This window comes from Camelus bactrianus, chromosome 10 (genome assembly GCF_048773025.1).
Source record: "Camelus bactrianus isolate YW-2024 breed Bactrian camel chromosome 10, ASM4877302v1, whole genome shotgun sequence".
NCBI lineage: Eukaryota > Metazoa > Chordata > Mammalia > Artiodactyla > Camelidae > Camelus > Camelus bactrianus.
The window spans coordinates 42917963-42933293 of NC_133548.1; the positions used below are offsets into that span (position 1 = coordinate 42917963).

The 15331-nt window shown below is 46.9% G+C and overlaps 1 protein-coding gene across 4 annotated transcripts in view; it reads left to right on the forward strand.

The window, feature by feature from the left end:
- Positions 1 to 15331, forward strand: part of TRIM66 (tripartite motif containing 66) — a 62400-nt gene that overhangs the window by 21885 nt on the left and 25184 nt on the right. For all 4 annotated transcript variants that reach the window (XM_074372432.1, XM_074372433.1, XM_074372435.1 and 1 more), the window contains 8 exons: positions 960 to 1107; positions 2017 to 2149; positions 2462 to 2578; positions 3852 to 3966; positions 4511 to 4657; positions 6859 to 6976; positions 8110 to 9014; positions 10351 to 10512. In XM_074372432.1, coding sequence (XP_074228533.1) covers positions 960 to 1107; positions 2017 to 2149; positions 2462 to 2578; positions 3852 to 3966; positions 4511 to 4657; positions 6859 to 6976; positions 8110 to 9014; positions 10351 to 10512 — 1845 coding nt within the window. The remainder of the gene's footprint in view (positions 1 to 959; positions 1108 to 2016; positions 2150 to 2461; positions 2579 to 3851; positions 3967 to 4510; positions 4658 to 6858; positions 6977 to 8109; positions 9015 to 10350; positions 10513 to 15331) is intronic.

The following is a 15331-nucleotide window of genomic DNA, read 5'->3' on the forward strand; positions in this document are numbered from 1 at the left end:
CATTTGTCATTTTACTTACTTGCTCCTGTATTTAGTTCTTATTGAATGTCTTACATATGCCAGGGCCTGTGCTGGTGTTAGGGAGACAGAGATCCATGTCTTTACCCTCAAGGAATTCATAGTTTAGTTAGTTAAACTTGTATTTCTCTTCTTTTTTTTCCCCCTTGATATGAGTTTGTCAGATCCCAAGATGAAGACAAAGCCACCAGAATCCACATCAGTTTGGTGGCCTGGATTATTCAGGCACAGCAGGCTAATTTTCCCCAAATTTCCTCTTCTCCACCTTTTATATCCACCCTGCATGATTTTTGCTGACCAAATGAATGAACAGTTGAACTAGGAGAAGACTAGGGACTCTTGGTCCTGGCAAGTCCCAGTAGTCGGTCTGTGCTTGCTCTTCCCTGGCCGTGTGTGGTCCTCATGGTGTACCTATACGGCTGCAGCTTCTTCCCCTCTGTGGACACGGTGAACTGTCTGCTCTTGCCTGTGCTTTTCCTTTTCTTCCCTGGCCTATCTGGGGAACTTCTACTTGTCATTCAATATCCAACTCAAATGTCACCTCTTCTGGAACCTTTCCTGGCCACTCCTAGCCTGAACTCCTGGAAACCTTGCTTTGCTTACTTAGCACTTGGTGCATCCCTTTATCACATGTAGTATCACCCACTGAATGTCTGCTGTGTGTACCTTGTGAGCAGATCCCCACCTCACTCACCTGCGTATCCTCAGCTTCAGCACAGGACTTGTATGAATAGCCCCTGAGGCCACTACTCTTAGTCACAAAGGGTGCTTTCCTTCACACGCCCCCATATGTCACTTCCAGGTGGCTCTCCAAAATTGACTGCACTCCAAAATAGTGGAGGAACAGCCCTACCAGACTCTGGTTCCTAGAGTATTTACCACTCATAAAGGCAGGCCCAAATGAAGATAGTATCAGTAATTCCAGAACTCTCTGCTTCCAGAACTGCTCCGAGTGCAAAGAGAAGAGGGCGGCACACATCCTCTGTACCTACTGCAACCGCTGGCTATGCAGCTCCTGCACGGAGGAGCACCGGCATGGCCCTGCCCCTGGCGGGCCGCTCTTTACCCGGACTCAGAAGGGATCTCCAGGTATCACTCTCCACCCTCTCCACCAGCTCACATGCCCTTAAGTACTGTCAAGCCTTAAACTCCTTGGAGACTAGCTCTCCAGCCTGCCTTGTCTCCCTGATGGGGATGAGGGTAGGGGTGGTCTCAGAGCCTTTCCTAAAGAAAAACTGTCTCCTCCAGAGTCACATCACAATGTAGGTTGACTTTAGGCTCTCCCTGTTGGGGGTGGGAGTGCGTGAGTGTGGGTGAGATGGTGCAGGGAGGAACAGTCTTGAATAACCGTGAAAGCTAATTGAGTTCCCTATCTGTCACCTACATTTAGAGCAATCAGGCCTCACTTCTATTTAGTTACTTGATTAATTTAACAACCAGGATCAGAGCTTGTTCATTTGTCTATCTAGCACCATCTGTTTTAAATGACAGTCTTCTTAAAAATCTTTTCTCAAAGCCCTTGAACTGTGGGAGGGATTTTACCTTTGTCAGACCCACAAGAATCAAAGTTCATGATCCATGTGTTCTGGCCTGGATCATGGCAAGGCTGGATAGCTGGTTTCAGCCCTACCATAACAGAATCCTGGTTAAGGAAGGGGTTTAGGTTGAGTTTTATTAGAGGATTCACTTTTCTGCACGAGATCCATATGCAGCAGTAGCAAGCACCTTCCTCAGCCTCAGCAGGTGGTGGGGTGCCTGGGGCCTGATGGCTCTTTATTTCTGGACAGCTGGGCAAATACAGCCAGCCTAAGCCCACATTCCTCCTTATGTTCCTGGAACCTCACTGGCCCAGTGGGAGGCCTCTCCTGTTTTGTACCACCTTCCCTCCAAACTCTGTGTCTTCCGTGTGTCTATAGATGGCTGAGGGCTGCTCAGCAGAGCTTAACTGAGAGGTCTTCCTGAGCAACAGAAGCTTACTTTCTCCATCTACTCTGGCAGGAGTGAATGGTGGTTCCGGTGACTTCGCCTTGTACTGTCCTCTACACACACAGGAAGTACTCAAGCTATTCTGCGAGACCTGTGATGTGCTCACATGCCATAGCTGTCTCATGGTGGAGCACAAAGAACACAGGTGGGGCTGGCTGGCTGCCAGAATGGGCTTGTGGGGCTCTAGACGCTACCTGTGAGAGTACTGGGCTCCTAGTGCATCAGAGTCCTCTCCCTATTCAAGCCAGCCTGCAGCCCCTGGGCTGAAGTTTTTCTCAGTTCCTGTTGTGGGGCTTCTCTGGAGAAGGCCTAATGGGACAAGAGTCTCTGACTTTGCCTAGATGTAATCCCAGCCTCCACGGGCCTGGCTGAGACAGCACATGGTAGGGATTCTTGCTTGGCTAGCATGCTCAGAATAAGACCCAGTCCTAAGCTTTTTCTCTGCCTCCTCCTCTAGGTGCAGACATCTTGAAGAAGTTTTGCAAAACCAGAGGATGCTTCTGGAAAGTGTGACTACACAGGTGGCACATAAGAAATCCAGCCTACAGACATCTGCAAAGCAAATTGAGGACAGGTAGCATAGGCTCACCCCTATGTTCTGTTCCCTCTTGTCCTGGGACCCAATCCCAGAGTGAAGTGCTTATGAAGAGAACATGCAGACATTGGCTTATGTCCCAGAAGGCATATATCCTGGCTTTAGAGGTCTCAGGGCCAGGGAGGGTGTTTTGGGCCATCACTTGGTGAATTGGGGCCAAGCTAGGTCAAGACGATAAGAGTGAGTCTGAGCTAAAGTGCATACCTTCTGAAAGTGGGCATGCACTAGCCAAAGGTAGGTGCTTAAGAATAAGGGCACAGAGTAGATACTGGGGAAGAAGTGCTTTTATCATGTGGGTACAACAAGTCAGTGGCAGTTTACCCTTTGTCACCCCTTTCCCAGTGTTTTCTGCATAAATCTACACATGATATAAATTGTCAGTATTTTATGTAGAAAGAGAAATAAGTAGGTACTGAGAGATCATCACATGGCAGGCGCTGGGTTGGGCATCATGCATGCATCATTTTGCTCAATTCCTTGAGTCAGGGGTGATCTCTGTTCTACTGATGAGGAGGCTAAGGTTCAGAGAGGTTAGGTGACTTGTCTGAGATCACAGTTAGTCAGAGACTGAGCTGGATTTGGAAGCTAGGTCTTTGTGGCTTCAAAGCCCATGTTTGTTTGTTTGTTTGTTTTTAATAGCTTTACTGAGATATAATTTATATCCCATAAAATTGTCCTTTTAAAATGTATAATTCAGTGATTTTTAGTATAGAGTTGTGTAACCATTATTACTATCTACTTTTAAAACATTTTATCACCCTAAAAAGAAACCCCATACACATTAGCAGTCACTTCCCATTCACCCTGCAATATCTCCAGCCCTTGGCAACCACTAGTCTACTTTTTCTCTCTATCTGTCCTTTTTGCTGCCTGACACTATTTAGTGGAGTATTTTCCTTTTTAAGAAAACAACAAATTACATGAAGTCATACCCGTACTCACTCACTCTGTCCTGCCTCTAGTTCTGTGTGAACTGGTGAGCTACTGGGTTGAGCTGGGTGTGGACCTGCAGTTTACCTAGAGTAAACTGAGTTGAACTTCGGGCCATTGGCCCACTTAGATCAAGTGGGCTGGATTGTACAAAGGATGGGGTGGGTGGTGGAGGAGTTTTCTTGTTTCTTTACATTTGGTGCCGGCTGGGCCCTGATCTCAGTACACAGCCTCTACATTGTTGGCTCTTCTGTTTGCTGTCTCTAGGCCCTCATAGGCCTAGGGGGAGGGCTCACCACGTTCTGTTCTACCCTGTTCACAGGATTTTTGAGGTGAAGCATCAGCACAGGAAGGTGGAAAACCAGATCAAAATGGCCAAGATGGTTCTGATGAATGAGCTGAACAAACAGGCCAACGGGCTCATAGAGGAGTTGGAGGTATATGTGGACAGCTGGATGGGTTCTGTACTTTCCCTGGGGCAGAAACCAGGCCCATATCAAACTTGTCTTGGCTCAGAGCTGCCTGGGCTAGAATTCAGATGTGCAGTTTTCACAGCTCTCTGCTGCTCCCTCTGCCATAAAATGTCTAGTCTAGTTTTGGGAAGTTGGTACATTAAGGGCTAGAAAATCAGACCAAACTCCTATTAACGCTATGGTAGTAAGGCAGTTGCCTTCCTGAACTGTACAGGGTTATAGCCTTGAAAGAGAGAGTCATGAAACAAGTTATGCCCAAGAGATGTAGACATTCATTCATTTCCTCATTTATTTATCATCTGGTCCATATTTGCACTGTCAAATCTACCTCCCCTTTCTCCCTCCATCCCTCAGCAGTCCATGTTCTCCTCTTGAGGTACGGTTTCCTCTGATTCCATTCCTCTGAAAAGTGTTTACACTGATATATGCAGGCCACCAGACTTCCTAAGCATGTGGACTGAAGTCCAAGGATGGGATCAGGGACTCTGTCTTCTCTTTTCGTACCCAGGGGATTACTAATGAGAGGAAGCAGAAGCTGGAGCAGCAGTTACAGAGCATCATGGTTCTCAACCGTCAGTTTGAGCATGTGCAGAATTTCATTAACTGGGCTGTCTGCAGCAAAACCAGCATCCCTTTCCTTTTCAGCAAAGAGCTGGTAAGAAGAACTCCAACTCCTCAATCACTGATTTTGGGTTAGTAAGTGAAAACCATCTTTCAGCAAACCCCACAGTGCAGAGGACTGAGGTGCTGGAATAGATCTGTTTTCCTCCAGGCAACTCAGCTGGGGAATTCTGTAGTTCCATCTTGGGTCATGGGTCCAGGCATTAGCCTGGATACTAGCAGTGTGCTGGACAGTCCCTAGAAAGTTATTTGGGTTTAAATGGGGCCTAAGAGGAAAGGAGGAGTTAAGGATGACGTTGAGGTGTTGATCTTGGGAAGATGGTGATGCTCAGGAAATGGAGCAAGAATTTTGAAAAGTTAATGGGGTTTATATTGGGATATATTGAATCTAAGGTACCTGGTGGGCATGTAAAAAGGGCTGTCCAAAATCTGTTTTGATAGCTAGGTCTGGAAGTCAGAAGAAAATTCAGGGTTAGAGAGAGAGATGTGAGAGTCACCAGGATATCGATGATACTAGAACAGTGTGTGAAGGAAGAGAAGAAGAACAAACTGGGAACCAGGGAAATGCCATCATTTTCAGCATAGACAAAGGAAGAGGATGTGTGAAGGAGATGACCTTCAGAGCAACCTTCAGAAGTCAGAGGGGAAATAGGAGAGTGTGGTGCCTAGAAATTAACAGTTTCAAATTTTAAGTGATCAATGTTATCATTGTTACACAGGTGAGAGAGGATGAGTAGTGAAGAGAAGCCTTGAGATCTAGGAATCAGGAGGTCCCTGGTAGTCTCTGAAAGAAATTCCAGCAATGTGGAATGGTCAAAAGCTAGAATGAGGGGACTTAGGATGGGAGGGGAGAAAGTAGAGACAGAAGTGAAAAGAAGGGAAACAAGAAGGTAGTTTGAGAAGGAGATGGGTTGGGGGATACTTTTTTTAAAGTAAGGAAGACAGTTGCACATGTTTATTTGGGAGAAGAGGTTGAAGATAGAAGAGATGTGTGGTAGAGGGAGTGTACTGGGAAGGCAGAAAGAAGTAGCATCTAGAGTAAACTGGCTGACCTTAAACAAAAGGCACTCCCTTCCTCTGAGTTGGGAGGACAGGAAGGTATCAGTACAATACAGTTAAGTTTGGAGGTAGGCGGGATACAAATTTGAGGGAATTTATCTTTTATGGTTTTTTTTTTTTCATGTTCTGTGAAGTAGGAGGTGATAATGGGAAGAGTTAGGCACTGGGTAAATGGCATTGAGGAGAAAAGTAAAGATTTTAAATAGTCATTAAGGACTGTGGAAGAGGAAGCTGACAAGAAAGGAGGTGACAAGAAAAAGAACTGAAGGGTGCCCCTGAGGTTAATGATGACTGAAGTGACCCCAGTAACATGACTCTGGGATGGCTGGATTGACCCGAGATGAGGGGTTGGTGATGGGGAGGGAATTAGGGCACTAGTGATACTGTTACTGAAAACGATGGGAAGCTGGGACGGCCCTCTGGACTGATGGAGCAGGGCTTGGGGGCGTCAGTGAGGTTGAAGAGCATGTTCAGAAAGAGCGAGAGCTAGTTGTGATCAGGGAGAAGGTTGCTGGAGTTCAAGGTCTCATAGGTAGAATGGTTCTAGATGATGAAAATGGTCTAGGTCTGGTGACTGAACTGGAAGAGGTGTGAAGGTGATTCGCATTAAAGAAATCAAGGAAGTAAGAGGCTAAGATGTTAAGACATTGGTTAACTAGCTGTTGACAGGGTAGTTGGACACTTGCTGAAGTCCTAGATAAATGAGGGAGTTGGTGATGGGAGATAGATGAAAGAAGGGATGGTTAAGGAAGAGGGCAACTGGTTAGAATTAAAGGGAGTTTTACAGGTGGGTGGAAAGAGAATGTGGGATGCTTAGAGAATGTCTGCCCTCATAGGCTTTTGATTTGAGCTTATGGTAGAATGAATGGAATGCTCTTGAGAGGCTCCCAGACAAGTGATATCCTGAGGGAGAATTACAACTCACTTGGGGCCTGGGAGAGATAAGAATGTAGGCTTTCCCGAAGCCTCAGTAAGAGGAAAGGGATCAGTGTGGGGGTAAGGGGAGGGAGGAGTAATGTGAAGATACTGAGGTGCAAAGAAGTGAGCATGTAAGGGAGGACCACTTGCTAAAGAGCCATGGCTTTGAGCCCTTCAACCTGGCCAAAGGGTGAAGGAGAGGGAGTTGTTACTCAGGCATAAGATGCCCAAAGAAATGACCTTTGGTGCTGTTGTCAGATTGTGTTTCAGATGCAGCGATTGCTGGAGACAAATTGTAACACAGACCCTGGCTCCCCTTGGAGTATCAGATTCACTTGGGAGCCTAACTTCTGGACCAAGCAGCTGGCTTCCCTTGGTGAGCCCAGAGCCTACTCTATTGGCCTTTACATAATTGCTGGGAATGAATATAGACCATCTACTTGGCTTACTGGGTAGGTCAGCATATGCCCAAGAGAAAGCACTCCCTGAGAATGCCAGTGGTGATGGAGTCATTCAGCAAAACCTTTTTAGGGGATATGGAGGTGGTGTTAAGGTGGGATGGGGAGAATTGATAGCTTAAATAGCAGTGGCAATACAGAACTTTTGTAATAGGACCAGTTGAAATCTGAGCTTCCTATTCTGCTTGAATGTCCCTGTTGCCTTGGTTTCATTGCTAGAGAGGAGACAAGACAGTGGCCCTACTCTCCAGAATGCTGAATGGCAGTGCAGGCGGACCTGTGTCTCTGAGTATAAGGGTGTATAGATGTGTAGGCACAACAGAGACAGACAGACAGACAATGTCACACCCTTTGGAGCTGAGATGTAAGCAGATAATTTATGACCTTGTGCATTTTCCTTCCCTGCTACAATAATTTGCTGGCTTTCAGTCTTTGGGGGGAATGTAGACAACTTGGGGTTGTACCTGTGTTGACAGCCTAATAGTAGCTTTGTTAAACTAATGGCCAACTGCTGCCTTCATCTGGGCTGTTCATCTCATTGCAAGTGTTTTGAACTTGACAGAGTGATAAATGATATTTTGGTGTATTTTTTGTTTCCCTTTCCCCTTTGATTTAATTCCTTTGGTGAGCACCTGCTCTGAATCAGGCCCCACACTGGCCACTAAGTGACCGAAGGTGACTCCTCCTGCCTCCTGCCCTCAAGGAGCTCAGTCTTCCCCTAAGTAAGCCTCAAGTGAGCTGAAGGAGCCCTTAGACTGACAGTGATAGATATCATCTACTCGTCATGAAGGCCCAGGGACCTCAGACCACAGTGCTGGCACCTGCTGCTAACCTGGTGTTAGAGCTTCCCTCTCTCTTCCATCCCACTCGCCCAACACACAGCTCCCCAGAACCATAGTTGAAGACATGCTCATTGACTCTTCTTTGCCACTTTCGAGCACACTCTCTTCTTTCCTGTTGAATGATACCTTTTGGTCCTAGGAGTGGGAGGTAGCAAGTGGGGAACAACTGCAGATTTCCTTTGGAAACATTCTCTATTTTGAATTTCTAGGCTGTATAACTACTGAGGGTGGACAGCTGTCCCGGGCAGATACTCCTGCTTATGGAGGCTTACAGGGACCATCATCTTTTTATCAAAGCCACCAGTCCCCAGTGGCTCAGCAAGAGACTCTTAGCCATCCCTCACACAAGTTCCAGTCTCCAGCACTGTGTTCCTCATCTGTGTGCTGCTCCCACTGCTCCCCAGTCTCGCCCTCCCTCAAAGGCCAGGTCCCCCCACCCAGCATACACCCAGCCCACAGCTTTAGGCAGCCCTCTGAGATGGTGCCCCAACAGCTGGGGTCACTGCAGTGCTCTACCCTGCTGCCCAGGGAGAAAGAACTGCCGTGCAATCCTCATCCACCAAAGCTGCTGCAGCCCTGGCTGGAAACCCAGCCCCCCGTGGAGCAGGAGAGCACATCCCAGCGGCTGGGGCAGCAGCTGACTTCCCAGCCTGTGTGCATCGTCCCCCCGCAGGATGTTCAGCCAGGAGCCCATGCCCAGCCCACCTTACAGTCACCCTCTATCCAAGTCCAGTTTGGCCACCACCAGAAGCTGAAGCTCAGCCACTTTCAGCAGCAGCCGCAGCAGCAGCTGCCACTTCCACCACCTCCGCCGCCTCCACCCCAGCAGCAGCCCGCCCCACCTCTACCTCCATCCCAGCATCTGGCTTCTAGTCAGCACGAGAGCCCTCCCGGGCCCGCCTGTTCTCAGAACGTGGACATAATGCACCACAAGTTCGAGCTGGAGGAGATGCAGAAGGACCTGGAGCTCCTCCTTCAGGCTCAACAGCCCAGCCTGCAGCTGAGTCAGACCAAATCTCCTCAGCACCTTCAGCAAACCATTGTGGGGCAGATCAACTACATTGTGAGGCAGCCGGCCCCCGTCCAGTCCCAGAGCCAGGAGGACACCGTGCAGGTGAGCCTCAGGTGGAGTGGAACACATGTTCTCCCTGTGATAGCGCAGGGGACACAGCCTCCCAGTCTCAGGGTAGCATAGGAACACATTTTCTTCATTTTAGGGTGGGCTTGAACTCAGCCCTGACTATTCAAGACTGTCCTGGTTCCACCTCCCATCTCAGGAAAGCTCCAGAGAGCATAGTACCTAGTCCCAACATAGATCTGGGTTTAATATGGTCTGGAGTGGCCTGGCTTATCCCTGTCTTCTTGGGTGACACTAGGGACCTTGTCTATGAATGGAACTTCCTGAGCGGTGCTGGACTCCAGCCAGTGCCAGGGTGGAGAGAGGCTATCTCTTACCTTTGTAACCTCACTTCTCTTGCTGTAATATGTGAATCCCACATGGAGGAAGGGCTTAAGGAGTGGAGGAGGGTGTACACTAGGTGCTAGTGAGCAGCAACTTCATAACACTGAACAGAATGAGATTTAGAGTTTATTCCGAGCATACCAAACTGGGAATGCTTTATATATACCTCATCATTTATCCTATCAACAACGTTGTTAGATAGGCATTAACATGTGTTTTTCTGGATGCAGAAGTGGAGGTCAGAGAGGGCAAGCAGTTTGCCTAGAGATCATAAAACATTGAGCAGTAGAGCCAAAACTTGGATCCAAGGTCTGCTGACTCTGAAATGCCACAGAGGAGGCCTTGTTCTTGCTCTCCCTAGTTGGGTGGTGGAGGCTGCTCCTCTCCTTCCTCAGCTAAAAGCCAGTTGAAGAGGTACAGCTTGTACCTCTGGGATCTTTGCAGCACTCTGCATCTTCGTTCTTAACTCTGGCTTTTCTTTGTCTACAGAGCTTCCTGTTCTAGCCCCTTCTCACTTTTCCCATAGTGGTGTCTCCTTTAAATATGGAACTGCATTTATTTCTTAAAAGCAGCTCTATAGACTTTTACTTTATCACAAAATATAAGGCCTCACGTTTATACTTCAGCATTGACAACTTCAGATCATGCTTCAGATGTCTTCCTCTGAGGCTAGGTTCCTTGGAGGGGACATGGACTAATCCTTATGATGGCAGAGAAAAGTCTAGGGTTTATAGAGGACCACAAGCTCTGTGAGATTAAATCAAAACGATTATGATTGCTAAGGTGAATGTAATTCTTGGATTGGGTTCTATCCTAAGACTGTCATGTTAGGAAGAGTTTAGATGAAACTTTCTTTGTGAAAAAAATTCGAGCAGTTCACAATGTGTAGATGGTGACAACAGAGGGTGCAGAATGGGCATTAGCCTTTGCTGCTGCTGCTGCTACTCTCTGCAGTAAAACCCACCCAAGTTCTTATTTTCTTCTCCAGGCTACAGATGAGCCCCCAGCATCTGAAGGCCCAAAGCCAGCCCTCCCTCTTGACAAGAATACTGCTGCTAACTTGCCCCAGGCATCTGGAGAAGAAACCCCTCACAGTGTCCCCTCACAGGACAACGCCATCCAGCATTCCTCTCCAAATGTGGTGAGAAAGGTACTAACGGAGCCTGCTCTCCCTGACCATACGGGGCCCACTGCCAGTCAAGACCCCAGGGACCTGGAGGAGGATGCCTAGGCGGGGGGAGGAGTATCCCTGTTCCATCCCTGGATGTTACACAGCCCTGACTCATGCGTTCTGTCCTAGTGAGTCAACAAGGGCCTCCTCCACCCCATTTCCACTCCCACGTACACTTAAAATGGGAGCAACTGGGCTTCATTTAGAGAGGAAGGGGAAAGGGAAAGACAGCCAATTTATTGAACATTCTGATTTTATAGCTAAAGAAAGTGAGGTCCAGGGTCCTACAGCAAGTAGATACAAGGGCTAGAATTTATTTACAATGAGAATCCAAAGCCTGAACTTCTTCCTCTCTGCATGAAAATGGGGAAAGTATTTTATGTGGCCCCATAATCCGAAGTTGGTTGGCCTTAGAATTTGAATTCATGGAATTTGTTGGGTGAGCGGTCTACAGGGATGTCCTGCACAGGTAGCTGAGCATCTAGGGACACAGATCTCTTGAAGATAAGCTATTTGAAGCCCTCCCTGTCCATCCACCTACCTGCTTGGTGGAAGGGTTCATGGTAATAACCCAGAATCCCATGACTCCTCAGCTGACTTCCTCTCACCCCTGCCTTTCATTCCTACCCTGGTCGTCCTCCTAGCTGGAATCTCAGTGCTGTGCCAGGCCTTCCACTTAGCCCTCCGTGTATAACTTGGCCCTGTTCCACTTACTGCCTTTTCTGGTCTAGTACCCTCAGCCCTCCTGGTACTTCCACTCATCCCTGTATTTGAAGCTGTCAGCTATTCTGTAGCTTCCCAGACTGCACCCTCAGCCCTGCAGCATCCTTTGGGCTCTACAACCCCAGTTCCACTAGCTGTTCTGTGTACCTACCCCACACACCCTTATGTTTCTCCCAGCATCATCATTGCCCTACATGTCTTAGACCAGTCTATCTCGGTGATATTTGGGGAAGAGGGTTTTAAAATGTAAGAGATGGGAAAAATGAAACGTTAATGTAGTGACTCTTGGAGTCTGGACAAGCCTCTGGTACTAAAGGCTTTTTGTCTCTGCCTAGGTTGTCCTATCCTTTTGAAAATGGTTTAGCCTAAAGGCCATAGAGGTGCTGTAAATTGACCCTTTGTGGCTCTTAGGGGTTTACATTCTTACACCTGGGGTCGATATCTATCTATCCAATGATCCATCTATCCACCCATTTATTTACTCAATGTTCAAAAATATATATTACATTTCATGTACCAAATATTTTTCTAGGTGTCAGGCACACATTGGTGAATTAAGGCAGTCTTACATTGGAGCATCCAGCCTAGTGGGAGAGACAGTTAAATCAACAATGATAAAGTATGATAAAGTGCTATGATAGTCAATGGGGTGTATAGAAGGAGCACTGAACCCTGGGAGAAGGGACTGTTCACAGAAGGCTTCCTAGAGGACATGGTTTTAAGCTGAGGTTTGAAGGAGTGGAAGTTAGGCAGGTAAAGGAGAGTTGAAGGAAAGGCTGGAATAAACAGTCAAAGGGAATGGCAGGTAGGAAGGTCCAGAAGTGAGAAAGAGCCTGGGCTACTTAGGGGGTTTCAGATAATTTGGCGTAGTAGGAACATGAGATATGCTGGTGAATGGGAGTGATTGAAACCACAATAGTTGGAATGCCTTGTAAATTATACTCTGGAGTTGGGATTCAGTCTTGGGGGTTGTGAGGCGTGAATGAAGAAGGATTTCTAGCAAGGCAGAACATGGTTTGAATTAAACTTTAGAAAGGTCACTTTAGTTGTAGGAAAGGAGACCAAAATAGGACAGAAGAGAAATAGGAGCAGTTGAATGAAATCAAGTAATGCTGAGAATAAAGAGGCAGCTAGGACTTCAAGAGATCAGATCTCAGGTGCTTTGGGACTTGGAGTCTGATTGGCAATAAGAAGCGGGAGAAAGAAAGTCCAAGCTTTGTCTTGACCCACTGGGTTGCCATTCACCTGAGACGGGAACATGAGAGGAAAAGCATGTTTGTGGAGAGGGAAAAGTTAAGTTTTGAAAATTGTTGGTGTGTTGTTGGTGGAAGCTACCTTACAAGATGACTGAAAGGCAGCTAGCTCTAGAGGTCAGTAGGTCAGAAGGAAGCCTGGGATTGCCAGTGCTTGAGTGGTAGTGGGAGCCATGCCAAAAACACTTCTTATTTCATGAGTCTCAGTTCTGCTTCTGCACACAGTACAAAGGAAAGGAGGTAAGCCATGTGCAAGCACGGAGTCTGTCCTGCTTGTGTGGGTGGCCCACAGGGCGCTCTGAGCAGTGAGGGGGTGCTGCCCTCCTGTGTGGCTGCAGGGTGGCAGTGGGGTTAATGAAAACCCTAAGACCTCTGACTTCTCATTTTGAGTTGCCCCTGGCCTTTAACCTGGGCCCATGCAGAGGTGTGGAGGGGCAAGTGGCCTGGCATTTTTCAGATGTTTCATAGGCTTCTTTATGGCTTGAACTCCCAGAAGAAGAACCTCCAGGTTTCCATCCTGGCCCAGAGGAACCTCTGGGTCTACTTGACTGAGAGAGGTACTGACTATACACAAAGCTCCTGAAATAAGAAAAAGGGCTTTCTTTTTGAGGGAATTCATTGCCTTGAACCTGGGATTGGGTACAGTGCAGGGTATGAAGGTCAAAATTACCAAACAACATTTTGAACCTCTTATTGATTGGTAATACTTTGTATAGCATTTTCTATAGGTTTGTCATAGGTTTTTACATGGATTATTCCATTTTATCTCTTTGTTTATCCTAGCAATACTATGAGGAAGCCACTTTCTTATTCCCCTTTGAAAGATGTGGAAACTGAGACACAGATGTTAAGTGACCACCTAAGAGATATACAGCCGACTATTGGCAATGTTAGGACCAGAACACAGGTTCCTGCCTTAGCCATGTGTTCAATGATTAGGTTAAATTGCTTCTCTCTGTGCACTGCAGTGAGAGAAGTAGGATTCCATTTGGATTTTCCTGTCTTTACAATCTTTGAAGTAGCCCGAGGCCTTGCTGGGGAGAGGGCTGGGGACCCAGCCTAGCTTGGTCTTGGTTATCTTTATCCGGTAAAGGCATTTAGCCCCCAGCCCACTCCTCAGCCTGTACTAGCCTATGAGTGCCAGGGGAAGCCAGAAGTCTATGAGGCCACAGGCAAGAGGAACCCCTGGCACTGGGCACCTCCTTGTGTGTTCCACGAGGACTCCTTCATGCTCAGAACTGATCACTGACTTCGTGTCACCACAGGAGGACTTTTGTTACAGCAGAGCAGCTGTGAACAAGTACCTGGGACTTGGTACTACGTGAGCTGATGGTGAAAACAGATTGCTGCTGAAACTGAGATTTGAAAGTTCTAGGATGGGTTTTCTAGTGGCTTGATCTCTGCCATCTCATGAGCATTTTATCCCATCACTTTCCCTGCCTCCAGTAGGATGTTTTTGAATAAACTTAGACATCTGTTTGGCACTAGCTGTTGCCTAAGCTTCCTAATATTGGTTCAGCCACTCTAAAGAAAGACCATGAAGAAAGATAACTCTACAGCAGAATCCCTTCAAATCCCAAGGGAAATTGGAAGACATTTCAATGGCTTTAATTCATGCTTCTGAACTAGTCGACTGCTGAAAAATACATGCACTCCTTTCCTCAAAGCTCTCATGGAGTCAAGGCTGGCAGCGTCACAGACAGCGCTGTCTGAACCGAGTTCACCTGCAAGAGGGACCTCTCCTGCTCACAGTGTGGCCCCAGATCTTCAATAGAGGACTTTAAGGCCACCAAGTTGCTGCTCAAGGATTGAGAGGAGTCTAGGATGTATTTTCAGTAAATGATTCACAAGTAGTAGGCATTCCTGTGGTTCTGATTATTAAGAGTGATGCAGAGGAGTAAAGGATTATGACTCTGATGAATAGCATTTATGCCATTATCAAAGCGTTTTGATGCCTGAGCTCTTGATTTGATTCTTACAAGTCTGTGAGATTTACATTAACCTGCAGAGGAGGATATTAAAACCCAGAAATGGAAAATGATTTGCTCACGTACGTACTCTAAACCTTGACGTAAGTGAGGAAATACTAAGCATCCTGCCTGATGTGCTCTGTCCTACGTAGGAATCAAGCCGAATTCTCCCCCGGTCTGGCTTCCTGAATTTTGTACTCTCTAGAAAGCCTGTCTCCTTTATAGCCTGATTTCATCCACAGACCAAACCCAAGATCTTTGTCTAGGTCTCCTACTCCATGAGAAGACAGATTCTTGCTTCTAGGCCTCAGATTTCCTTAACTCAGCCTAGGGAAAATACCCTTGCCAAATTCTCCCAAGTCTCCAAGATTTGGGTTTTGAGGTTTCACTCATACTGGCTTTCACTTTAGATTTTCTGGAATCCACTTATTCCTTTCCTCTTCCTTCCACCTCAGACTCTAGGATCCTCTTTGCTTTTTCCATCTTCTCGGATCATCAGGGCACTGGGCACTCCTCAGTTTGTCTCTCTTCACCAACCATGATCATTTTCCCATTTGACTCTGGTCAATTAGCAGATATCAGCATAGTTACATCTGAGCTGGAGGGACACTCGCTACCAGCAAGAGCAGTTTTCCTGTTCAAAATCAACTTGTGAAATCGCTTGCAGGTAAAGTTAGTTCCCTCCTCAGCTGTCTGATTCAGTTGTTTCAAGATCTTCTGCTGTTAAACCAGTCTACTTAATCTGAAGCTGCTGAAACACTCAAATATCCCAAGGATTTAATTCACAAATCTATTTACCTCTATCTTTGTCTCTAATCTGTTTCTTTTAGCCAGGGTGAAGGCCTTCAATGT